Source organism: Mustela lutreola, chromosome 9 (assembly GCF_030435805.1).
Source record: "Mustela lutreola isolate mMusLut2 chromosome 9, mMusLut2.pri, whole genome shotgun sequence".
Classification (NCBI taxonomy): domain Eukaryota; kingdom Metazoa; phylum Chordata; class Mammalia; order Carnivora; family Mustelidae; genus Mustela; species Mustela lutreola.
In genome coordinates, this window is record NC_081298.1 from 91,110,457 (window position 1) to 91,137,572 (window position 27,116).

Here is a 27,116-nt window from a genome sequence, read left to right on the forward strand (position 1 = left end):
TACTTAATGATTGTGCCACCCATGTGGCCCTTAGAATGTTCACTCTTTAGCTTCATGACAAGGTCAAAGTAAGGTACATACATATTCAAAGCAGACCATCATTAAACTCCTCCCATATGATTTCTGAGAAACATTTGATTCTTGTCAGTTTCCAGAAGGATTTATATACCTGAAGGGAAGAGGAGACAACCCATTGGCATCTGCCCCTTGGGAAGTCTATTCAGTGGAGTGTCCGTCTGGAATTATATTCCCTGATGCTTTAGGGAGATGGGTTGACCTTGAAAACTTGATTTCTTGACTCATGGGCCACTTTGCATCAGTATCTTCTTCTTTTTTTTTTTTTTAAGACTTTATTTATTTATTTGACAGAGAGAGAAACAGCGAGAGAGGGAACACAAGCAGGAAGAGTGGGAGAGGGAGAAACAGGCTTCCAGCTGAGCAGGGAGCTTGATTAGGGCTCGATCTCAGGACTCTGGGATCATGACCTGAGCCGAAGGCAGATGCTTAATGACTGAGCCACCTGAGTGCCCCCTTCATGTTTTGTTTTGTTTGTTTGTTTTTTTTAAAGTAAACATATAGTAACATTAACTGTGTATGTGAGTGTTTGTGTAATTTGTTAATTATCTAGATTTGGGGGGGAAAGTGCCTGGCGTGCCTGTGTGAGCATGCACACACACACACGCATGCACACACACACACACACACACACACCCCTACTCCACAACAAAAGAAAAGCCTAAAGAATAAACTGGGAAAAATCAAAATTCTGACTGGGTTTAGAGCTAAAGAAATGGAAAATAAAAAGTACTTTAGACTGTTTTTTTTAAACAAAGTCACTGATAAAGGCAAAGAAAAAAACAGCTTTCAACTTTGAAAAATTCAGTGTTTGCTTATGTTTAATGGGCCTGTTGAACTTTTGAAACATTCAAAAAATATTTTTTCTCAAGTAATTTGACATTTAAAATTCTTCTTCAGGCAATGAAGGCAGGTGCCACTAACACCATTGTTACTTCATGGACTCTGTCTTTTTTAAGAATGACTTTCTCAGTATGTGGGAAACAGGTTGTGGGACTGTCAGAGACCAAGAGTTTGCAGACTCCCAGAGGAGGTTGTGTGTGTGGGAGTCACTGGATTTTCATTCTGCCTCTTCCACTCACACTAGCTATGTGACCATGGGCAGCCAGTCTAACTTCTCTGGGCTTAATATCTTCATTTTAATAATGGAAATCATATACACTTTACAGAGTAGCTGGAGGATTTAATGAGATACTATGTAAAATATGTCTGCCCCACAACATATTCAACATATTCAACTTCATGAATGTGATTTTTGCCTCTCCTTATCCCATTTAATCCATCCCACTACCTCCAGAACCCTACCTAAGCTAGCTCAGTGTTTATATTATTTTTTTAAGTCCATGAGAGAAAAAAGATGGTTTAATCAGTCTCCCGATTCATTCTATGACTTTAATTTTCCTTGGCAGGAAGTGATGTTTTAGAAAGAATTGAAAACATTTACCTTCCTTTTTGGTGTCGTTCCACCTTAGGATCCCCAATAGAAAAGGAGAGTAGTTTGTCAGGGCTCCTCAGCTGTCGATCAAGAAAGTCTAAATTATATTGTCATAATATACAACCCCAGATCTTAGTGGTATCTTATGATAGGTCTCCTTCATAAAAAAAAAAAAAAAAAAGATGAATTCATACAGCTTGGAAGGATGGGTGAATGAATGGATGGACAGGTAAGTGATAAAGCACATATCCTTAATTGTTAACTGTGAAATCCCGGTGATGGGTTAGGGGGATGGTGTTGTGCAGTTCTCTCAAGTTTTCTGTGTTTTTCAACATTTTCACATTGAAAGGTTGGGGAGAAAAGTTTATTTCTTACTTATGCTACAGGTCCAACAAATGTTGCCCAGGATTCCACTCTATACCTCCTCATGCTAGGATGCAGGATGACGGATCAACTTGAAAGTGGCTGGTTGCCATGGCAAAGGGAAGACAAGCTCTGCCGGGTATCACACAGACAGCTGGATACTTCAGGCTGAAAGGACAGAGTCGCTTCTACTCAATATACTGGCCTGAGCTATACTTACATGGCACCAGCGGGGCTGTAGAAGTGCAATCTTATCATGTGCTTAAACAGGAGAGGCTGGAAACCTTTGGTGGGGAGCACACATGATTCCCCTGCCATAAATAAACTCCTTAAAAGAACTACACATCTTAATACCATCATCACTAACAATACTCACATTAAAAGGCATATTCACTTAAATCAATGTCAGTAAGAGAAAGAGAAGCTTTTTTCTTTCTCGTAGGCTTTCCTTCCTTTAGAGAGAGTAGAACTAACCCCCTAAGGGTTAATATATTCTAAACTTCTCACTGGCTGGTTTTTCAGCCAGCCAGCCAGCCAGCCAGCCAGGCAGCTCTTTCTAGAATCTCATCACCTTTTTATTGAGCCAGCTCATTTTCACTGAGTCAGTAAGTATATGTGGAAGCCGTCCAGAAAACTTAAGAAAAGCAGAAGTTAGATGGAGGCTGATGACACTTTTTCAGAAATGAAGTAAAAAAAAAAAAAAAAAAGTAAAATATGTGAGTAAACAAGATTTCAAAATTACTCCTGACTCACCATTTTAGAGAAGTCAGGACCGATTTCATAGCGGGGTTGACATTTAAGCTGGCACTTGAGAGCATGGCTAGGTAGAAAATGCAGTGGCGAATTCCAAGCAGAGAGAACAGGCCGTGCAGTGCCAAGGAACCGGTTCTGACTTGGTATATCTGAAGGAGAAGCAGAAGTTCACTGTGGCTAGAATCTAGAGTGCCTGGAGGGACCAAACATACTGCTCCATTTTTCATCCATTAGCAAATGGGAATGGAACACCATACTTGTTAGGGAAAAACTGTGATGTCCCATCTTGTGCTTAGTATGACTTTGAAGAGAAAAGGTCATCTTTAAGATATTTGCTGTGTAGAGTTCCATACATTTCTTTTTTTTTTCTTTTTAAAAATTTTACTTATTTATTTGAGAGAGAGAGAGTGTGTGAACAGGTAAGCAGGGGGAGAGGCAGAGGGAGAGGGAGAAGAAGACTCCCCTGCTGAGAAGGGGACCTGACATGGGGCTTGATCCCAGGGCTGTGATTCCAGGACTGTGAAATCATGACCTGAGCCAAAGGCAGCTACTTAACCCACTGAGCCACCTTTCTATACTGAGTATGGAGTTTCAAGAAACTGAGCACTTCTATTTATTGACAGTAATTTTAAAGTCTCATTTATATATATATGAGATATAAATGATACATAGATGATTTATGAGATATATGATATATAGATGATATATGTGAGATATATATGATATATAATACATATTTAAGAGAGTCATAGTTATTTTCTTTGTGAAAAGTGATTGATTTACTAGGCTGCAAACCAATGTAGGCAAAACTACCAAGTTAAAAACACAAACACTGTAGGAGTGTGGGCAGATAATGAAATGATTTTGAATGAAATGTGTCAGGAGGAAGGAGGTGGGGAGAAGAGAAAGAAGATGCTTTGCATGTGATATGTTATTCCATCCTGACACACTTTGTGATGGGGGTATCGCTATCACTATTTCATAAATGAGACACTGAGGATCAAAGAAAGGAGTTCCCTATAAAATTAGGTGATTAAGCTTTGTAAGGGCCTATTTAGCCAGAGCGGCCCCACCTCGGTTGAACAGCCATTTTGTTGCTTATGCAGTATAACTTAAATTGACCCTGCCCGCCCCTCGCCCAGGAGAACTTATTTAAAAGCAAGCAGGGGGTGGGGTGGGGTGGTGGTGGTGGTGGTGTTTGGGTGGCTCAGTGGGTTAAAGCCCCTGCCTTCGGCTCACGTCATGATCCCAGGGTCCTGGGATCGAGCCCCACATCAGGCTCTCTACTCAGCAGGGAGCCTGCTTCCTCCTCTCTCTCTGCCTGCCTCTCTGCCTACTTGTGATCTCTGTCTGTCAAAGAAATAAATAAAATCTTAAAAAAAAAAAAAAAAAAAAAAAGCAAGCCCGGGAAACCAGTCCCAGGTACAAAGCCCAAATACAAGGGTGGGTCAGGTCAGGTAGAGATAAGAGCCCGAATTTGAGGATGAGTCGGGTCAGGTGGAGACATCCAATCAGTAAAGCACGCATACTGTCTCCCTAGTTACCAAGGAGTGTGGGCCCTGCCTTTTAAAGGGCTCCAATTCTGACCAAGGTGATAGGCTAGTTCAAACAGCTACTATGGGGTGAATTGTAATTCATTTGGCCACCCGCGTATGACCTAGCATGACTGTGCAGCTCTCTCTGTGTGTTGCAATCTCATTCGCCCCCTGTGTGTGGCGAGGCCCAACCACATGGCCTTTGCTCTATAAAAGTTAGTCTGGGAGGCAGGGAGGGGTTACGCGTTCTGTAAGAGACGGCCCCAGGGGTTGGTTTGATTCTCCATGCTTGGCGAGAAATAAAGCTTTGCTTGACTTTCGCTTTGTATCAGTCTTGCTCCTTTAGTCACGGACCCATTATTGGGGGACTCACCATTGGGGACCCAACAGCTTGAGCCTTAATTTTCAACAGCTGAGACTAACTTTTCCTCTGTAAAATGGAGATATGACAAGCGCTGCCTACCTTAAGGAAGGTTAGAAGGAGTAAAAGAAATAACAAATAGAACTTGAGACATCCTTCTTGACCTTTACCAGATTTTAAGTTCTCTGACTCTGTCCTCGTGTTTCCATGTTATTCAAAACTGGGTATTCCTAAAAAAAACTTTAGGGAAGTCTGTTTGTGGAAAATTTCTTTTCCCGGCATATCTTTAAAATACACTACTTCAAGCTATTTACTTTTTTTTTTTTTTAGATTTTTTATTTATTTGTTTGACAGAGAGAGACACAGTGAGAGAGGGAACACAAGCAGGTAGAGTGGGAGAGGGAGAAGCAGGCTTCTCACTCAGCAGGGAGCCTGATGTGGGGCTGGATCCCAGGACACTGGGATCATGACTGGAGCCGAATGACTGAGCCACCCGGGCGCCCCCAAGCTATTTACTTTTAAATAGTTAAAATATTGTCTATACATGTTGGGGGAGGGCTTCTTTGTTTGTTCTTTTACAAAATAGAGCATAAATTTTGGCCATTATTCCACACCCATGTCAGGAATACGCTAGAAGAAGTTTTATCCCTTAAATTAAAAAAATTGACATTTTTAATGATTTTGTTTCAAAATGTACTTGCCCTCTCTTTTATTTTTAGTTTTTTAAAATGTTTTATTTATTTAGTTGTCAGGTGGAGGGGGAGCAGCACGCAGAGGGAGAAGCAGTCTCCTCCCTAAACAATGAACCCGATGCAGAACTTGATCCCAGGACCCTGGGATCATGACCCAAGCGGAAGGCAGACGTTCAACCAACTGAGCCACCCAGGTGGCCTGTCCCCAATTTCTGTCTTTTTTTTTTTTTAAGATTTTATTTATTTCTTTGACAGACAGAGATCACAAGTAGGCAGAGAGGCAGGCAGAGAGAGAGGGGGAAGCAGGCTCCCTGCTGAGCAGAGAGCCTGATGTGGGGTTCCATCTCAGGACCCTGGGATCATGACCTGAGCTGAAGGCAGAGGCTTGAACCCACTGAGCCACCCAGGTGTCCCCATTTTTGTCTTTTAAACAAAATATACTGAATAATGTTATGTGCCAGTCAATGTACTATAATAGCGATGTAATGGGACAGATTTGGCTACTCTTGTGGTGGACATAGCATAATGTATACATTGCCAGGTCACCGAGTTGTACATCTGAAACTAATGTAACATTTGTGTGTCAACTGTACTCAAATAAAAAAGGATATTAGACTAGAAAAATAATGTTATGTGTCAGACTCCATTCTAAACATTTTACATAATTTAATCCTCATAACCATGCCATAAGGTAAATATGGTTATTATCTCCATTTTCTTAATGAGAAAATTGAAGCAAAGAGATATTAAGTGACTTGCCTAAGGTCATACCGTTGTTATGTGGATGAGCCAGGATTTGATTTGAGGCGTCTAGGCTGCAGAATCTGAACTCTTAAACAGAGTCATGATGCTACATTTCTGAAGACAATGGATTATCTATATAGATCAGAGTAATGATTGTGTATAACATTTTTTATTTGATGTCCACAAAAACTACTGTGGTCCAGCACAGGACTGTAGCCCCATGTTGTAGGGATGTTCCTATCAATTATGCTTTTTGATGTACTTTACCTGCTTTTTTTCTTTGTCCTCTCTCTGTGGGGGAAAAAATTGTCATGTAACTACTCCTACCAACTGCCCTCTTTCCTCCAATTAATCTGCTTCTGATATCTGAAAAGTCAGAAATCAGATCACCCTGTATATTAGAACTGTCTCTGAAGTAGGAGTCATGAGGTCTTGAGAGAAGACCCAAGCCTTTAGTGAATGGACTTTGTGACATCTGTGACAGGGATCTTAATTTTTTGGCATGTTTTCTGTTCTCCCCTGGATCCAGACAGTCTGGATGGCTGGGTAAATGACCTCTTGACAAGTGAGGTGTCACAAAATATAAGTTCAAGGCATTTCTACTCTTCCACCTGTTCAAAAGTGTTTTTAGTCATCATCACAATTAGAAGGATGGCCTAGTTCCTGAAGCTTCTGTGTAACCATCTGATGCTTCGAAGTAGAGAGACATGGCTACAACTCGTATAAAAATAGCCCTTCCAGATGGCTGAGGGGCAAAGTTACAACTCAGCAGCTTGATATAGCTGAGCACTCACATTTTGGAGTAGGAGAAGAGCTATGTGAGAAGTAGCCAGAGACACTGGGCTGGAGTCCAGTCATAAGTAGAACAGCGTATGCCAGAGAGATCACTTAACGCGGCCGCTTAGCTGTTAAGATTTCCTGTTTACTTCAGCTCCATCTCCTCTCCATCTCCCTTGATTCAACCTTACCTCTCAGTCCAACGAAAATACACTTTTTTTTTTATCCTTTTTAAAAGCAGCATAGAGTAGAGGTATAAATTTTACATCTTAAAGGGCTTTAGAATTCTATTAGCCCAACTCCTTGTTTTAAACTCAAGCAAACCAAGACGTACAAAGGCGGTGACCACTTAGGCTCGACCAGTATGTTTGTGGGACTCAGATGTTCCAGCTTCTTGACCAGGGCTCATCTGTCCACGATTCCGGGGTGGAAGGCATGTGGAACTACACCACACCACGTTTCCCCAGCTCTGCTCTGAGTCAGTCCATACACAAAAATTAAAGCCTCTAGCTCAAAAACAAAAACAAAACTGCAGAAGCCGTGATATTGCTTCCATCCTTCCAAACAAATACGAAAGCTCCAACAGATGAGTCACTAGCTGGAGACGTTGTTTCACAAATGAAAATATTTACTAATCAGAAAATATTTACTAATGAGATGCTTCGAGAGATTAAAACATAGAGTTTCCCTATTTTCCCACCATCTACTAAGCCTGCCTCTCTGTTGGATATTCTGGAAGAAAACTTAAGTCAATGTCTGTTGCAATAATTGAATTTTGGTTTTTAAAATACAGTCATTAGGAGTAGATTTGTGCTTATATTTAGCAGCAATTGTAATAGACACTATTATTTTTGACAAACAAAGGAATTGAGAAAGGTACTGTTCTCTTTCAACATTCCTTACCATGAACCCAAATCCAAGGCATTGCTGTGCCCTGCTGGTAATATGGCCTCATTACAGGTAAACGACTGGGACGGAGGGTTTGCCGCCCGCCTTGAGAATGCAGTTCCTCAGTAATCTCTCTCTCACACTCCCCCTATCCTAGCATATGCCTACAAGAAGTCTTTGCAGGAAGCAGAAAAGCAAATCCACAGCTAACTTCTCCCGACACAATAAATCTGTGCTGCCCAAATGAACAAGACAACACTGTTGCAGGGTAGTATGCTACTTTTCCAGAGGAAATGTTTTTCCTTCGTAGAGAATTTATCCTCAAACTGCATGGAGTGAGGGATTTGTGCCACAGAACTTGCAGGACCCTGGGGGCAGGCAAGGAGATCTCCATCCTGGTGCCCATTTGCTATGACAATAGCATGTCCTTGTGTGGCTCAGCTACATAGACTGGTGATGGGCATGGTTGTCACAGGAGGAGGCGTCGAAAGAAGTAGGGACAAGCAGTTTTTTCACTGTCCACCAAGGGCCTGAGTCTCTGCTAGCCTTGTTAGAGCTGGCTGGAGGCCTCCTGCTAAATTGTCCAAGCTGATCTATGATGAAGGGTGCTGATTCTCCTCCAGGTGTAGCCTCCGTGCCCTTCAATGGAACAGGAGATCTGAATGGGGCTGGCCTGGAGACAAAGGTCACCGGCTAAACAGATATTGCCCATATGAAGAAGAAAAATCAGGGCATGATTTTCAATACCTTTATTAAGAAATATCAAAAGTTCATTACAGTTCCATACACAGTTTTACAAAGTTCAAGGGAAGGGGAACGGAGGGGTGCCATCATATGCATGTTTGAACGTTATGGCAGCTTGCCAAAAAGGTAACCCTACAACTTCTGTCATCTTGTTTAACAGTGGACCCCAGCCAGGCCTTTTCCCATTTCTACTAGGCCACAATATAATACCTTAAGCTACTTGAAAGAGTTTTAAGGTGTTATAAATACTTCTTAAATATTTGCCCTTTTATTGTCATGGTTGTTCCCTGAAGAAGCTGAGCCATTTATACGAGCACAACACCTGAGTCCCACTTACTGCTGCGTGTCTTATATTATCACCAAGCCTGCCTTGGGGGCTGGACAACACCGCAAGTTACATGTTACCATATCACACTTGGGAGAGAACCCACACACGTTGTTACATTTTTTATTTAGCATTTAACAGAAAAAAAGGGGGGGAGGGGAATCACTCAATGTGGAAACAAAACACCACAGTCATTCAGTGGAATTATGAGGAATGGGATACGTCTGCCAATTCCACTGAGCTCCTCTCAAGCGGTCGACGGCATGACCAGGAACAACTGGATGCAGGAACACCAACACAGAACACAGCAAGGGATCTTCTTGGGGATGGTACACCACAATCTCTTATGTCAGGGACATGGCATCAGAAGGGAATTACACTTTCAAAGTAATCGGGGCCAGTAGGTCATCAGCACCCGAAGGGAAACAGCAATGGTGTCATGTGCCTTGGCGAAGGCTTGTGCTGGGTTATCTGAAAGTAGATTGTTGAAGAGATTGTCCAGCAACATCAGAAAGAGCCATCTTCAGAGGAAGGACTCCTTGTTCACCCACATGAGGCTGCGTGTCTCATTGGGCTTGCATTCATACTCAATGACAGAGAAGGGGCTTCCCCATTGGCAGTGATCTCGCTTGTGGTAATTGTAGAACTTGACTTGCCACACCGTCTCGAAGGTCCCAATGTCCGTGAACTGAGGGAAGAGAAACATGCGCCATAAAAACCTTGTTCTACCATCAACAATAGCTAAGAATTCATGTTAGGGAAAGAGATCCTGCATAATCAAGGGTCAACAGTCGAGGCTCTTTTGGTCTGCAAAGTTTAGGCCTTTAACTTTAATGAACTATTTTCCTTTATTATGTGAGCTATTTTCCTATAAGCCTTTTTCTCTATAATCCCATTGTACAGGTGACATTTGCTGTCATACTGTCTTTAATAAACATAACTCCCCAAATTTATCTGTTTTCCAGATTTAATTATTGGAAATAACTCTTTGAATCTCAGACTTTCAAAGCTTGCCACGAAGCGGGGTTAGGAAGAGAAGAGAGGAAATAGTGTTTGAGGAGGATCTTTTGGTGTCTATTTCAAAGGACTGTTATACAAAATAACAAAGGCACATTATCACTAAGCACAAGACACGACTGCCCTTCCATCATTAATTTCACTTCCAGGGAAAAATATTTTCTTAGAAGCATTTGATTGTTAAAGACCCTACTTCTACTTTTAAAAATACTGTTGAGCATCTGTAAGTCAGGACCCCATGTCCACGTCTAAGGCTTCAGTTGTACATGGTCCAGAGCCATAATTGAGTATGTACTATGTGCTTTGCATGCACAAAACTTCATATGAGGTATGATTCTTGCCCTCAAGAAGTTTGCATTTTACTGCCAGAAGGTAAGCCCTGCAGATCACTGCACAGAATTCTCCTGAGCCCTAAGCATGCAACTCCCATGTAGCTGAGAAGAGGACACAGAATACCCTAGGGGCCACTTGGGCAGGTGTTCAAGGGGCCTGACCCTGCCACTGCCTCTTGGAGCTATTTAGGGGATCTGGCATTAAACATCATGATGCCTGTCGTTATTTTCTCCTCTGACCCTCTCCTGTCATGGGAGGAGACAGGGACTGACTTGGCAATGTTCTTAGACTTGTCAGGAGCCAGAAGATGTGGAGGGAGGCAGGGCAGTGAGCAATAGGAGTCTTACGCTTGAGGCCGCTGCAGGAGGAGGGTGATCAGGTGCTTCCCAGATGGCTTTCCAAGATGCTCTCAAAATTATATCCTGCACCATTGCCTCATCCTGCTAATTTGATCCCCAAACAGGGTTTGGCTTTCCTTTGGGATATGTGCCTGACTCCAAACAGTGGGTGACATACCTTGAGTCCCCAACTCTTTCCCCAGGTAGGAAAAGAAAGTATGTTTTTCTAGAGAATCATGGCTTAACAGTCTAAAGACCTGGAGTGGCTTTATTCACTATAGCTTCCAAGTGGAATCAACTCAGTGTTTCATCACTCACTTGGTCATCGACAAGTGTTAGTGTGCCTGTTGTTATGGCGTTTTACTCAGGAAAAAAGAAACATGCTGATTCAGGCAGCAATGAGGACGGATCTCGAAGATGTGCTGAGCAAAACAACCCAGACCCTAAAGGATACATATACTGTATGATTCCATTTATAATATTCACATATCTGTGTATCTATCTCTCTATCCATCTATCTATGCTGACAGGAAGCAGGAAGCCTCCAAGGTTACTTACAGTCTGGGGTGGAGGAAGCGATTAATGGTTTATGAAAATGAGCAAGAGGGAAATTTTGGGGGGGAAATGTTTTACATCTTGACTGGGGTGGTGATTACATGAAAAAGAAAAAAAAAAAAGGCTAACATTTGAAAAAAGCTTCAGATGTAATATTAGTAGTAGTTACAGAAAGGCAAACTTTGACTGAGGTGATTATTCACCTATTAACTCGGCGAAAATGTCTAAATACCAGAAGCAATCATTCACCTTCGGGGTAATATAATGAAAATTGGTGGCATATCCATTTGATGGATTTATGTAGCCATTACACAGGAATTTAGAGTTGTTCATGTTGACAGAAAATGCTTAGAACAATGTCAACAAGAAAAAGATGGATTAGGACAGTTTATATAGAGTGTGAGCTCAAGTGTATAAAATAAGATGGATAGAAAAAAAGAGAATGAAAAAATATTGTCAGTAAAGCTTTTAAGTAAAGGAATGGAGTGTTTTCCTATCTTTTCTACTTGGATTTTCTGCAATAAATATGTAACTTTTATAAAGAACATTTTAAATGGTGAAATGGATTTATCATCCCTAAAAAATTAACACACATTTCCCTCTAACCCTAAGGATTTTATAAATTCTATCAAGGATACATATATGCTAATCAAAAGATTCCAGCTTTGTTGACAGTAGGGTAGTGGTAGAAAGAATAAATTGAAATGTGTTTTATAAATCTCCAAAATTTTTAAAGAGGGATGATGATGGTGATTAGTGCCATTATCATGATTTGACCAGCACAGAGCTCTGCTCATTTTAAGTGCAACTGAATTACATTGACTCCTAAAAATACTTTACATACACCAGTTAATTTTTGAGGAAAGCAGCTTGAGACTATGCTAGGGAAGTGGGGGAAACAAGAATATCTTGAATGATATACAAGAATATCTTTCTTGAAATAGATATAAATAAAAGTTGGTTGTAAAAGCAAAAACAAAGATTAAGACTACAGGCAAGAAAAACCCAAAGACACGACACTGTGTCTGAATAACCTTAAAATTAATGAAGTCTCAATGTCACAGTGATGTGGGAAACAAAGGCAGAAGAAAAATTATTAAATTTCCTACTTACTTACAGCCCACTGACAAGTCCATGAAACAGGCAGAATGACATTCCTCTAGGAAATCAGTAGCCTGGATGTTAATACTTTGCTAAGGGCAAAAGGCATTCTGAGGCTGGTCCCCCAGGATCCTAGAAGTCTGCTTTAACATATAAAAATTCCTTAGGAAACTTCCTTCATCTCTATTCCCCAAGATACATGTTGGTAGTTATCTTCCAAGCCACCCAGAGATATACATCTGAAGAGTCTTGTGGCTGACTTATTACTCAACAGTTATAAGTGACCTTTCCCTAACAACAGCCAGACCCCTAGGATCCTGGAAACGTTGTTTCCAAAACACGTTGGAGGCTTCCCTATCCCTCACCCCCTCCCAACTTGAAAGTATATAATGGGTCACTCCTCAGGACCACAGTGCAGCTCTTTCTGCTTATAGGTCCTGTTCCCGTGCTTTAATAAAAAACCATCTTTTTGCATCAAAGATATCTCAAAAATCCTTTCTTGGCTGTCAGCTTGGAACCCTAATGTCTTTCCTACATCGACAGTTCTCAGTTGACACAGGAGACCAGCATAGAAATCTGCTGACAGCAACAGTCAGAGCTAAAGGTATGCAATGTTCAGGTGCTTCTATTTTGTTTTTGTTTTTTTCTCTTTTACTAGTGTTGGGCCCAAGGTCATTTTGTAGTTAACTACTGCTAAATATGCATCTATTTTCCCATGCCTTAGTTGTCCTAACCTCCCATTAGCTTTCTTCCTGTTCTTTCTTCTGGAATTCTATTTCCAGGATGCCTCACCACCTAGCTCAGAATTTCTTCTCCTCTGATGTAGGAGCAGATGGGATCTTGAAAGCTGACATTCTTCTTAAAGAACAGAAGCAACTACACAGGCTCTCCGCTCTCTCCCAACCCATCTGTGCCTTCCAAGGAAAACATACACAGGCAGGCTCCTTGAGTGATGCAATTCACACACAGGTAGGATTTTGTGCATTTGCATAGCATTCTTTATTTTATACAATACCTTACATATGCCATTCTACTTTGGTCTTTTGACTAGTTTGAGCTTTTCCATTCGTACAGAAAAGAACTAAGATTCAGAGAGGTTAACTGACTGCCGTAGGTCTAGACTATGTAGCCGTGATAGGAGAAGGTCAAGAACAATGACAGGAGAAGGTGAAGAACTTAGGTTTCCTAATTTTTATCTAGAAACTATTATCATGATATCGAACTGCTTTTAGAAGCAAATAAGAGTTAATGAACAGCTTTTCTCTATTCTCTGAATGAGAACATGTATGGATTGCCATATATAGAATGCCTTAGGGCACTACTGTGCACTGAATGTGTGCATCTCCCCAAATTCACATGTTGAAGCCTCCATCTCCAATGTGATGGTATTTGGGGGTGGGGCCTTTCAGAAGAAATTAGGCCATAAGGGTGGAGCCCTCGTGAATGAGATTAGTGCCCTTGCATGATAGGAGAGGGATGATCTCTATGCTTTTTCATGGGAGGATACAGCCAAGAAAGCAGCTGCTTGAACCTGCACAAGGGCGCTCATCAGACACAAAATCTGCTAGTACCTTGGTCTTAGACTTCCAGCCTTCAGCACTATGAAGAACTAATGTTTATTGTTTAAGCCAGCCAGTCTATGGTATTCTAAAAGTGACACTCCACTATAGACGTGGGCATATTACTTGATAGTGTCCGTACAAGTTGCAAACTTTGGGATGTTTTTATTTTACAACTGATACGGGAGAGAATCGTCAGATTCCAAGGAGAGGAGATTCATCTGTCATCTTCTGTAACAAGGAATCTGAAAAGTTTATTTTATTTTTTTAAAAGATTTTATTTATTTATTTGACAGACAGAGATCACAAGTAGGCAGAGAGGCAGGCAGAGAGAGGGGGGAAGCAGGCTCCCTGCTGAGCAGAGAGCCCGATGTGGGGCTTGATCCCAGGACTCTGGGACCATGACCTGAGCCAAAGGCAGAGGCTTTAACCCAATGAGCCACCCAGGTGCCCCAAGAAGTTTATTTTAAATAAATCCTATGGTCAGGGTACCTCGTGGCTCAGTCGGTTAAGCATCTGACTTCAGCTAAGGTCATGATCTCAGAGTCCTGGGATCGAGCCCCGTATCAGGCTCCCTGCTCAGTGGGGAGTCTGCCTCTCCCTCCGCCCTGGTCATGCTCGCTCTCTGGCTCAAATAAATAAATAAAACCTTAAAAAAATAATAACTTCTATGGTCTTACAACCGGTTAGCTTAAAATCACTAGAATACCTCTCACCACTCACCATGCCACTAGAGACATAGGAAATTCACAAGAATAAGGTCACTCAGGAATCCGTTGACTTGAGAGCTTAGAACAACCTTATCATATCGATAGAAACACAATGTTACCTCACTGGTAAACACATTCATTACAATAAGCATCTGTGACTTTTTTTTGTGCGGCGTGACCTATGAATTCTTACCGGATTCCAAGCCTCTCCTACTCCTGTACTGCTTGATGTTTTATCAGTAAATACATGTTTTCCATGTCTCTTAGAACTAGATTGATAGAATAGATAGGACTAAAAGTTCTGAGAGTTATAAAGTACGCTTAACTTTGTAAGAAACTGTCCAACTTTTCCTAAGTGATTGCATCATTTTACATTCCTCCCAGCAACAAGAGTTTTAGCCGCTCTCCATCCTCCCCGACAGCTGGCATTGCCAGCCCTTTAGTCAGTCTGGTGTAAAGAAGAAGAAAGATATTAAAGAGTAGAAATAAATGAAATAGAAAAGAAAAACACAGTAAAGAAAAAACTATAAGGGAAGACTCTAGAAAAGAAATAATGTAAAGAAAAAAAAATGCAGTGAAACCAAAATCTGGCTTTTTGAAAAGGTCTGAAATATTGATAAACCCCAGGGGCACCTGTTTGGTTCAGTCAGTAGAGCATGCATCTCTTAATGTTAGCGTCAGGAGTTTAAGCTCCATATTTGGTGTGGAGCCTACTTAAAAAAAAAAAAAAAAAAACAACAACAACAAAAAAAAAAAAACCCTAGAAAAACTGAGCCAGAAAAAGAGGACAAATTACTGATGTCAGGAATGAGAGAGATGCTACAGCTATAGATCCCAAAGACCTTAAATTGGAACTTTATACCCATGCAATTAATGAAATAGACAAATTCCTTAAAACACACAAACTATCAGTTGCCCTCTATGTACTAAGGAAATTATATCTGTGGTTAAAAATCCTTCCAGAAAAAAAATCATAGGCCCAAATGGCTTCAATGATAAATTCAGACATTTAAGGGAAAAATACCAGTTCTACATAAATTCTTTCACACAATGGAGGAAGGAAAACTTCTCAATTTATTTTATGAAGCCAATGTTAACACCATAACTTGGCAAGGATATTACATATAAATGAAAATTGCAGACAAAAATTCCTCATGGGCTTATGCATACAATTTGCTTTTAATTTTTATTTGTTTGAATTAGTAAATGAAATCCAGCAAGAGTCTTTTACAACAGTAACAAGAAAGTTTTATCCTTGGAAGTCAAGGATGGTTCAATATTTTGAAATCCTTTTAATTCACCATATTAACAAAAATAAAGGAGAAAAGCTATTATCATCATACCCATGGCTGCAGACAAAGCATTTGGTAGTCCAACATCCATTCATGATAAAAACTCTCAGCAAACTAGGAATTGAAAGTACCTCAATCTGATTAAAGGGCATCAATAAAAAAAAAACCTATAGCCTATAGTTAACATCACCCTTAATGGTAAGACTGAGTTCTTTCCCTATAAGATGGGAAGTAAGACAAGAATATCAGCTCTTACTATTCCTGTTCAGCATTGTGTTGAAAGTCCTAACCAGTACTTTAAGGCCAGAGGGGGGGAAAAGGGAAAGTAAAACTGTTTCTATTTACAGGTGAACAACTGTTTGCAGAAAATACTAAGCAATATAATAAAAAGCTACTAAAATAAGCGAATTTAGCAATTTTGTAAGATACACTATCAATTTATAAAAATTGCTGTATTTCATAAAGAAATACACTAGCACTGAACAACTGGTTGTTTTTTTTTCCTACAGAAACTGATTTATTTTTCTTTCTTTTTTAATTAACATATAATGTATTATTTGTTTCAGGATTATTTTTAAGTATTTCACCAATTTTGTAGGTGAAAATTGGCATTGCACTATTTGTATTTTTTTTTAAACCAATAGTGAATTTAAGCCATTTAAAAATACAGTTATTGGTTATTTGTATTTCTTTTGTGAATTGCCTATTTATATATTTTTGCTTATTTTCCCATTTCCCACATCCTACTGTTATTTTTTTCTCACTAGCTTCTAAGAATTCTTTGTATATGAAGTTATAGATCTTGACAAATGGCTCTACAGAGCTGACACACAGGAACAACTTTTCTATTTGGCAGGACATGCACCAGCTCACCTACCTCTGCACACAGAGCCTCCTAACAAGCTCACATAGCTCGTTACCTTATTCCTCCTAACTGCCACCAGTCTCCCACTGAAGAGGGCCAACAAAAGGGGAAGAACGGTATGATGTATGCAGGCAGAATCTCCACCTGGATTCTCCCCCTGGAGGGACTGACTGGGGGATCAGTCGCATTAAGGTACAAGTCAACACTGCTGTTTGAAATGGGGGTTGAGAGCTTTAAGAGCTAGGTAATTCATTCCTGCTACCAGGGCCTCAGGAAATATCTGAGTAAAGAGATCACTGCCATCAATCTAAGTCAGATATCAATGGATACTTCCTGACTTCAGCTTCGGTGGGCGGTAAAGGGCTATGGAAATTCACTGCAGGCCGCAAGCCAAGTCCACACAGGCAGTGGCTGAAAATCAAGGCAGTGTAGCCTAGGAGACTGGGCATATGACATATAAAGCTTTCACCAATTGTTACTTGCCTTTTAATTTAAATTCTCTTAATGGAAATTTAATTTAACATCATGATGTCTGACAGAAATTTTACAGTGCGTGTAATCAAAGCTTTCAATTTTTAGCTTTGAAGATCTATTTCTTTTAGGTTTAAATTAATTATTTTCTTAAAAAATTTTAAAAATTTTTTAAAATTTCTTAAATTTTTTTTAAAATTAAAAAAAAAAAGTTGACTTTTGAGTTAACTCCTTGATCCACCTGAAATATATTTTAGAGTATCATATCAGGAAAGAAAAACAGTGATGTTTCCCCCAAATAGCCAATAATTCCAGTATTATTTATCCAAATATTTAAAAACAGAAAAAAATACTTTTAAGTAATTTCACACTGCTAAGAAGTTGCTCTTGTATATCCTTAATTCAACGTCCCTTACCGGATTCCCCTATCTGTAAGTTGGATTATTTGGACATTTCAAGACTTCCTTATTGTACCTGAAAGTGTGGTTATGTCTTTAATGTATAATATTTAAGCCTGAAACATGGATGACAAAAGTCATAAAATAGGTTCAAGGCTATATGAGACTTTCAATACTAGAATGAAATTTGAATTTAACATTAGATCTGTTGACTTAATCAGGAAACCTTCTCTAACCTCTATTGTTTTCCTTAGAATCAGTCTATTACAGATGAGATACAAATACAGGGCCAATGCTCACATCAAAAGCCACGTGATCATTGTTGGAAAAATCAACTGTCAATCACTAACTTCTAGATGTGCACATTCTATCTAAGAAACCAGGCTTTCCTACTGGAACTCAAAATGCTAATACCATCTTAAATCCTTTGTAAGATGATGTACAAGTATAAGCATAAATCAATTTTCAATGAAAGTTAAGTAAAATCTAAAATTATGAAAAAATCAAAATAGACTGTCACCTCTGGAAAAATAATGTTCTCAAATTTAAATATAAAAAATCACAAAGGAAAATGAGAAATTTAAATGGATTATGTTTCTAAACAATGGAAAATATAAGCAAAGCAACTCTGAGAGAAATAGGATAGATAGGACAGATTAAAGAAAAATCTTTACAAGGACTCTGATTTTTTAAGATTTTATTTATTTGAGAGAGATAGAGGGGGAAGGAGTGCATTGGTGTGTAGTAGGGAGAGAGGCAATGGGAGAGGGGGAGAGAGACTCTCAAGCATGCTTGGATGCTGAATACAGAGTCAAATCTAGGGCTCAATTCCATGACCCACAGATCATGACCTGAGCCAAAATCAAGAGTTGGAGGCTGAACCAACTGAGCCACTCAGGCGCTCCCAGAACTCTGATTTTTAAAAAATAATCTCAAAAGAAATACTAGCAAAACATGAAAGAAACAATTTACACACACAGAAGTAAAATTAAAAGTTGAGATGTTCATTCTTGTCAGTGAGAGTAAAAAGTAAACTAGGAAATTTGTTTTTTAAAATAATTCCCAGTGATGTCATAATTATAGCAAACCCACTAGACTTCTATATTGCTGGTAACATTGTAAAATGGTACACACAATATTTAAAAAAAAAATACCCGAAATGGCCATATGTGGGAACAGTCATAAAACTCATTTCTTTTGGGGACACCTGGGAGGCTCAGTCAGTTAAGTGTCTGTCTTCAGCTCAGGTCATGATCCCAGGTCCCGGGATAGAACCCTGCATGAGGCTCCAGGCTCAGCCTGGAGTCTGCTTCTGCTTCTTTCTCTGCCCTCCCCCCATGCTCTCACTTTCTCTCTCCCCCTCCACAAATAAGTAAATAAATAAATACAATCTTTAAAAAAAATTTTTTTGTTCCTCTTGCCAAATAATTTTACTCCTATTGAAGTAGTGGCACAGAATAATTCATTATAACACTTCTTATGATGAGAACAGCAGACATATCTAACATCTGAGGAGCAGTCTAATCAATACAATACAGCATGACAGAGTCTTATGGTGCCATTGAAACTGTAACAATAAACATGTAGAATGTTGGGCAATTACATAATAAAATGGTTGCAACTATAAAATGTATATATGTGGAATGGAATCTGAAAATGAAAAGACAGATTCCTGTTGCTTTAAAAATTGTTCAGGGCACCTGGGTGGCTCAGTGGGTTAAGCCTCTGCCTTCTGCTCAGGTCATGATCTCAGGGTCCTGGGATGGAGCCCCGCATCAGGCTCTCTGCTCTGTGGGGAGCCTGCTTCCTCCTCTCTCTCTCTGCCTACCTCTCTGCCTACTTGTGATCTCTGTCTGTCAAATAAATAAATAAAATCTTTAAAAATATATAAAAAGATAAAAATTGTTCAAAATCCTGGGGGCACCTGGGTGGCTCAGTCGGTTAAGTGTCTGCCTTCTGCTCATGTCATGATCTCAGGGTGCTGGGATCAAAGCCCACATTAGGCTCCTTGCTCGGCAGGAAGCCTGCTTCTCCCTCTCCTAGTCTCCCTACTTGTGTTCCCTCTCTTGCTGTGTTTTTGTCAAATAAACAAAATCTTAAAAAAAATTTTTTTTCAAATTTCTGAAATTTGTACTATTTAACATTTTTTAAAAAATCATGCAAATCCCTCGAGATGCCAGGATATATTCCCAGCCCTCTTCTCTGTATCTTTGCCCAAACAAAAGGAATCCTACAGGGACTTGTTGGCCTTCGGTCCAATGGGTGTGTTACTAAATGACAGTATTTCAGAATCTGACTTTCTTCATCACATAACTAGTATCATCCCCTTAAGGGTAGATTTGTAGTCCTTATACCCCCTTAGAGCTGAAAGGGGCCTCAGAGATCAGGGAGTGGATCCACATATGCCGCTCTGGCTTTATCTTGAGCTAGTCTCTGCCTCACTCTCCGCTCCACCCACGCTGGGCTTCTCTCCATTACAACACATTATGCTCTCCCTCAGCTTGTGATCTCTGTAAGTCCTCTTTCCTCAAGTGTTCCCTCTTCTCTCAGTGCTCATCTGTTTATTTCTTTCTCAAAAAAACCATCCTCAAAATCTTGAATTAGACCCGTGATATATGCTCCAAGGGCATGCTATTTTTTTTTTTAGTCCATTTTGTATAATAATAACTATTTACTTTATTATTGGATAATCACATAGTCTGTTTTTCTGCTCTGGATTAGAAGCCCCATAAAGCCAGGAATATCTATTTTGTTCATGAATCCTCTTTCTGTGCCTGATGGGTAAGAAATGCCCATGTGTTTGTGTTGAATTGAGCAAATAAAAAAATTAATAGAAGAGAAATCTAAAAATACTAAATAAAATATGAGCATGTTGAATTTAGTGACATATTTTTTAAAATGCAAAACATTTAAGTGGGGTTTATTTTAGGAAATAAAGGGTAGTGTATTATAGAATTATTACATTAGCGTATCAAAATAGATCAATTATCTCCATACATGGGAAAAGAAATTAGATAAAATTCAGCACATCTTTCAATTTAAAAAATGTCTCAACGCGCCTGGGTGACTCATTCAGTTAAGTGTCTGCCTTTGGCTCAGGTCAGGATCTCAGGATCCTGGGATTAAGCCCAGCATTGGGCTCCTTGCTCAGCAGGGAGTCTGCTTCTCCCTCTCCCTCTGCCCCTCCCCACCATTCATGCTCATGTGCTCGCTTTCTCTCAAATAAATAAGCAAATAAAATCTTTTTAAAAAATGTCTCCTAGTGAGCTAGAAAAAGGATTCTTTAACATGATAAATATTTAAAAAACTAACATCGTATCTAACAGTGAAACCCTAAAGACAAGGATACACCTTACCACCATTAGTGAGCACCATTATTCTAGAAACACTAGCCAATGCAGTAAGGCTGGAAAGAAGATTCAGAAAATGATAGTTGTATGTAGATATAACTGCCAACTTGAAAAACTTAAGATTAAATGGAAAATTTGAGTAAGCAAGTTCAGTAAGGTGGCCAGTTACAAAATACATGAACCCATAATAAAAACAATACATTTAAAACCATTCAGTATTAGCATAAGAATAGACAGATGATGGAATAGATTAGAAAGCACAGAAAGATTTTTTTGCTTTACAAGAAATTACTATGAAACTGACCATTGAAGCATGGATTTAATGAATTGTATTGGAATATTATGGACAAATAGATTCTAGTACGAAACTTTGAGTTAAAATTTCATAATTTTATAATATTTCCTATCATTTCTTAAAGGGATATACTGATTGCTTTGTTTTCCATGGTTTCCATTTGCCCTAACACCCCCATGCAGACCTTACCGGCATTGTGATCTGGATGGGTTGTCGCTCTCCACTCTTGGTTGGGGCCACACCTTCTGTGTCATATGTGCCCGTATAAACAATTCTGTCCCCATCAGGCTCTTTAGACTTCAGCTCCAGTGGGACAACCACACCACCAATGGAAATGTTCCTGCAATGGACTGGAGTTCACTATATACAGTAGGAATAAACTTAGGCACCCTGTCCTGGTCTGGACCATAACCCCAGGCAGGAATCCTACAGAGTTTGGCTAAAGGAGACTTCTGGTGGGGTACAAACTTCTGAAAGATCAGGAGGCTTGAGTTTGCCAACTTAACAGTCATGCGACATTAGACCAACTACTTAATCTCTCTGGTCTGTCCTTAGTATTTCATCCAGAATATTTGTACAAGACTGAGTTGGACTCTATCGGTCCTCCTCTATATTTTCTTATCTGTGGGATTATGAAAAACTTACCTATGCCCAGCCTCATCCCAAACCCCAGAATTTAGAATTCAATGTGGTCAGGTATGGTTCAGGCACTGGTAAATTTAAGTTTCTCTAGGTGATTCTAATGTGTAGGTAGGGTTGAGAACGACTGAATTAGTTGTCTAATGATTTTTTCCTGTTCCAACAATCAGAGATCCCATGATTTGGGGCACACAAAGCCAACCACACAATCAGAAATTCTCAGCAGCATCATTCCTTTGCGCTAAGGTAGTGATTCTCAAGGGATAGCCCCTAAACCAGCCCTGTCAGTATCACCTGCTCATGTATTAGAAAACAATGTTTAAGCCCAACTCCAGACATAGTAAACTGGAAACTCAAGAGTGGGGCTCAGGCATCTGTGCTTTAATAAGCGTTTTAGGGGATTCAGATACTCAAGCTTAGGAACTACTAGGTTAGGGCAATGAAAAACCCTTGATAAAAAAGTGTAAATAGAAAAAGTAGTTCTGTCATAAACACAAATTCATTTTAGGTTAGTTAAAACAAAACAGAGAACCACCTTGAAGAAAATGGAATAGAGAACAGATAACTTGGGAGAAGAGGTTGCCAGGAAAGAAGGGAAAGGAAAAGTCGGGATCATATGGGGCTGCACAGAACAGTGGGAAATGTGAAGGCTACCTTGGCATGGGGTTGGGGGGAGGGGTGTCGGTGACAAGCAGGTGGACCAGGAGCACCAGAAAAAACCCAGTGTGGTTCTAACACCTAGACGGCCAACACAGGTTTATTGAATTAATGCCCATGGATGGAGACTGCAGCTATAAAAGGTATCTGGTGGACCCATAGCCCCTCCACAGCCAGCTTCCACATTAGACTTCACACCATGTTTAGGTGGAAGCTGAGAGGTAAAGGCCCCCATCCCTAGATACTTCTCTATAAGCCACAGCACCCTTCCATACTGACTTTCTAGCCAGAAATCCAGTGGGTGCATCCAACTGTGGTAGCAGGGAAGAGGGAATCCCTGCCACGAATAAACCAAGAAACATCCTTTTGTTGCAAGGATGGGGGGGGGGGGAATCCCAGGCACCATTACCAGGATGAACAAACAACTCAGGAGAAAATGAAAAACACCTGGCAAGGAAAACGGCGAAACCAGGCCTAAGCAGAGGCGGCTGTGCTCTAACTTGTGGCTGTTCCTCCAGCCCCAGGGTCTCCAGCTACATAAGGGTAGACGGATGGTGGAGTAGGGAGCATCCCTCAGGGAGCCCCAATAAATACCCCCCCTCCCCCCCCCCCCTCCCCCGGCTCAGCCCTTCTCCCTCCTTCAGCCTTGCGGTTGGCAGAAACGCCAGGGCAGGGGAGAGGAGGGCTGGGATTGCTGTAGGTGAACCACCCTGGTGGCCTGTGGGTGCGCCAAAGGCTGAGCAGAAGGGATGAAAAATTTACTAGAAACAACCCTCCCCGCGCCCCCCACCTGACCCCGCCCCAACCCTGGCTTCCTGACGCTGTTTTAAACATCCCTCCCCGAGATGGGTGGAAGGAAGCGTGAATAGGGAAAGACAAGCGTAAAACAGAGGAGGGGACCAAAAGGAACAGGGAACTGACCTCTTCCCCCCACCCCTGGGCCGCTGGACACGACGCGAGGCCAGAGGGCCCGGGGAGAGACTCAGGGTATCGCGGGGGCTTCGGTCCTCCACGCGGACCCCAAGGTGGGACCGGGGGGCCCCGGCGCGCGCGCTTACTCACTCGACTTGCAGCGTGGTGGGCTTAATCTTCACCTCCACCTTGTAGGAGGAGCCGGTGAGCAGCTTGATGGTGCGGTTCTGGCCGAAGCGCTGCCCGTCCACCTTGAAGAAGACGGGGCCGTCGTTGGGCTGGATGCGCAGCGCAATGGAGAGGCGCACTACACCCGGCAGGTCCCCCATGGCTGGGCGTGGAGCGAGCACGGCGGCCCCGCGGGGCGGAGGACTGCGCGGGCTGCGACCGAGCGGCTGGAGCGCGATGGGCGGAGAGGGAGCGCGGGGCGGGAGAGGGAGGTGGCGGAGGGGAGGCTGCAGCTAGGATCCCGCGCCGTCGCGGCCGTTCGCCCCGGCTTTTGAGGACCAGCTCCGGAGGCCGTGGCCTTCCGCCCCACTCCGCAAGGAAACGCGCCCGGGAGACGGCTCCGAGGGCCCGAGCTTCCCCATCCTCCGCCCCCGTGCTGCGCCCTCCGCGTCCTGCTGGTTTCGTTCCGGCCCGCAGGCCCCAGGCAGATCCGCGCAGCTGGGGGCGAGAGAGTTAATCCTGCTTACGCACCACAATCCCCTCCAGCTGGAGAAGAGGACATTCAGGCTCCTCCTAGAGCCGCGCGGGGCGGGCGGAGATGAGGATTGGGAGGGAGGAGATACTGGGGTACTGAGGTTAAGCGGCATCTCACCAAGGACCGAGACCTCGGAATCTGGGTACAACTTTGGTCGACTAAGGAATGTGGATACCATTGCTCGAGAATCGGGCCCCAGCTAGGCAAGAGGAGGCTCAGAGGCGAAAGGGAGATGGGAAACGGGGCAGGAAACCTCTAGCCAATGATTTAAATGTCAGGAAATATGAGTCTTTCCAAAGCTTAAGGGAAATGGCTGAGGAAAGGCGCAATTCCATCCAACGTGACCTGAAAGCTGCCCTGGTTTAGAAATGTGTGCAAGAAAAGGAAAAAAAAATTACCAATATATATTCAAGGAACTGCACCTTCTCGTAGGTGTGTATTTCTATTATGCATCTCAAAAATGACACGGTGTAATGAGTCACGTATATTTACAGAGATCTCGAAAGGTGAGCTGTTAACCCTGTAAAAGGTAACTGGCTTGTGTCCAAGGCATAGCTGGTGACAAGGGCCAAGAGGAGGCACTGGTCACAAGATCATTGGCAGGGCACCCCTTGCGACACGCAGAGTTTGGATTTGCATAATAGCGTGATTAGAGCGTGTCGTTGGGAGAAGTCGGTTGACAGGTCAAGATTTTGGAAGCAAGAGGAGACCAAGGCTATCAGGGCTCTACGGGGAATGGCTTCAGAAAGCGGAGAGTAAACACCTGCTTCAGCACCAGCTAGGTGGATAGTACCAGAGCCTGCGAGCACACCTGGGGAATGGAGAAGCTGGTTAGTGAGGACAGATATGCAGGGAGGGGTCTGTATGGGAGTTTTAATTCAGTCAGATTAATAATATTGCTTTTCTTTAGAAATACGACCATTTCGAAAGTGGTTTATTTCCCACCTTATTCTACAAATTACATCACGTTTCTCTCATTTCCGAATTGTTTGCAATACTTCCTACACTACTCTGAATCGTATTAAATTCTGTAGGCTGCAGTTTTGTGTAATTGTTTGTATTGACAAATTTGCTCACCACACCATAGTCGTTAACATAAAATAAAATAAAATCCCTTTAAAAAACCTGATACAGGGACGCCTGGGGGGCTCGGTGGGTTAAGTCTCTGCCTTTGGCTCAGGTCATGATCTCAGGGTCCTGGGATGGAGCCCCGCCTTGGGCTCTCTGCTCAGCAGGGAGCTTGTTTTGCCCCACCCCTCTCTGCCTGCTGCTCTGCCTGCTTGTGGTCTCTCTCTGTGTGTGTCAGATAAATAAATAAAATCTTAAAAAAAAAAAACACAACCTGATACATATATTCCTTACATAACATGTATTTTGGCTCCTGAATAAAATTTGACGGCAGGAACTCTTTTTCAGATCACTCAGTAATGTCTACCATAGTGTCTTCTGCAAAGGGACCCATCAAATATTTGTGTTTATCCAAGTTGTTCAGACTTCACCAAAAGGGGGGGGGGGAATAAGATGTGAGGGAATGACTTGAAAATGTTCCTTGGCAGCAGAGGCAGTTTGTGTAGTAGTTAAAGCCCAGAAGCCTTACCATCAGACTTGTTAAAATCCTCACCCTATCACCTTGACAGTTGTGTGACCTTGGCAAATTTCATAACCTCTTCAAAATGGTTTTCTCATCTGTAAAAGGGATGGAGGAAAGCAGATGCTATCCCTCTGATAAGGTTGTTGTGATAATCAAATGAGATGATGCACATTCTAGAGTCTGAATCTAATATTAGCTATTACTGTTAAGTGGGGGAAAAAACAAATAGTCAATAAACATATATCAGGATGCTCAGCCATCGCCAGTAGAAAAGCCAGAGGAATGTAGACCAAGTCAGTAGTATCAAAATTTTTTGTCTATCAGCTTAGCAGAATTTTCAAAGTCTTAAAATTCAGTATTGGTAAAGATGTAGAGAAATCAGCACTGTCATGAGCTGGTGGAATAATATAATTGCTACAACCTTTTATTAGAAGTAATTGAATAAATTAATAAATTAGTAAAAGTTAAGCCATAAATGGGGCACCCGGCTGGCTCAGGTAGAGCATGCAATTCTTGATTTCAGGGTTGTGAGTTCAAGCCTCAAGTTGGGTGTAGAGATTACTTTTAAAAATATAAAAATCTTCTAAATTAAAAAATTAAACCATATATGTATATATGTGTGTGTGAATGTACGTATACATATATACATATATGTATATATATGTATATGCACACACACAGTGCTGAGACAACAATCCTACTTTTGAAATCAATCCTTCAGGATGCCTGGGTGACACAGTCACTAAGCATCTGCCTTCAGCTCAGGTCATGATTCCAGGGTCCTGGGATCGAGCCCCACATCAGACTCCCTGTTAGGCAGGAAGCCTGCTTCTCCCTCTCCCACTCCTCCTGCTTGTGTTCCTGCTCTCACTATCTCTGTCAAATAAATAAAATCTTAGAAAAAAAATAAAACCAATCCTTCAGAAAAAAAATGAAGAGATTATTGCACTGGATATATGTAATTTGGGTGTTAATTGCAGCACTGATTATAAAAATCAAAACAAAGCATAATTGAAAATCAACCAATAAATACATGGCTGAATAAATTCTTATCTACCCATGCTATAGAATTTGTGCCACTGTTAATATAATAAATTATATGTTGTATTGGCAAACACATATGCTAAAACTGTTAATGATAAGAGCAGGGTGGCTACAGAGCGGTAAACTGCGGCAGCCTGAGGACAAGTACTTTGTTTTATTCATGGCTGTATCCCAGCCAGCACAGAAGAGTGCTTGGCACATACTAGGTGCTCCATAAATATTTATTGAATTGAATTTCTGTCCTTGTTTTAAACATGTTCATATGTAAATTCTCCCATGTCTTGAAAAACAATGGGATCCATCTGATTTATCTGGAGTAATGTAAACTGAAAACAAATCTAATTGCAAATAATATCTATAGTGTGATGGTATTTCAAAACACTGAAATTTTAAAACCATATAAATGTGCATATGTTTTTACTAGCCCTCTTTTAAAAAAGTGGAAGGTACACAGCAAATGTAGTTTTGGTTACTTGGGCGGATAGGGACTGGAAAGAGAGTGATACTCTTGAAAGTACTTTAAAGTCTTTTGGGAAATTTTACTTTTTTCCTCCAGTTTTTGTTCAGCAATCCCAGTCTCAAGTCAACTTCCAT

At 41.2% G+C, this 27,116-nt stretch overlaps 1 protein-coding gene across 1 annotated transcript; it reads right to left on the bottom strand.

Moving 5' to 3' along the window:
- Positions 1 to 8,357: 8,357 nt before the first annotated feature.
- CNRIP1 (cannabinoid receptor interacting protein 1) lies at positions 8,358 to 23,513 on the bottom strand. The gene is made up of 3 exons (XM_059187851.1): positions 23,335 to 23,513; positions 21,166 to 21,316; positions 8,358 to 9,380 (listed from the first exon to the last, which is right to left on the bottom strand). The coding sequence occupies exons 1-3, from the start codon at positions 23,511 to 23,513 to the stop codon at positions 9,216 to 9,218; spliced, it is 495 nt and encodes a 164-aa protein (XP_059043834.1). The 3' UTR covers positions 8,358 to 9,215.
- Between the last annotated feature and the right edge of the window lie 3,603 nt (positions 23,514 to 27,116).

Bases quoted from the DNA above. Each gene is read 5' to 3' on its own strand.
- CNRIP1 (XM_059187851.1), bottom strand. From the start codon at position 23,513: ATGGGGGACCTGCCGGGTGTAGTGCGCCTCTCCATTGCGCTGCGCATC. The intron at 21,317-23,334 runs GTGAGTAAGCGC...AGTCCATTGCAG, and splicing joins CCCACCACGCTGCAAGTCGA to GAACATTTCCATTGGTGGTG. The intron at 9,381-21,165 runs GTAAGGTCTGCA...CTCTTCCCTCAG, and splicing joins CCATCCAGATCACAATGCCG to TTCACGGACATTGGGACCTT.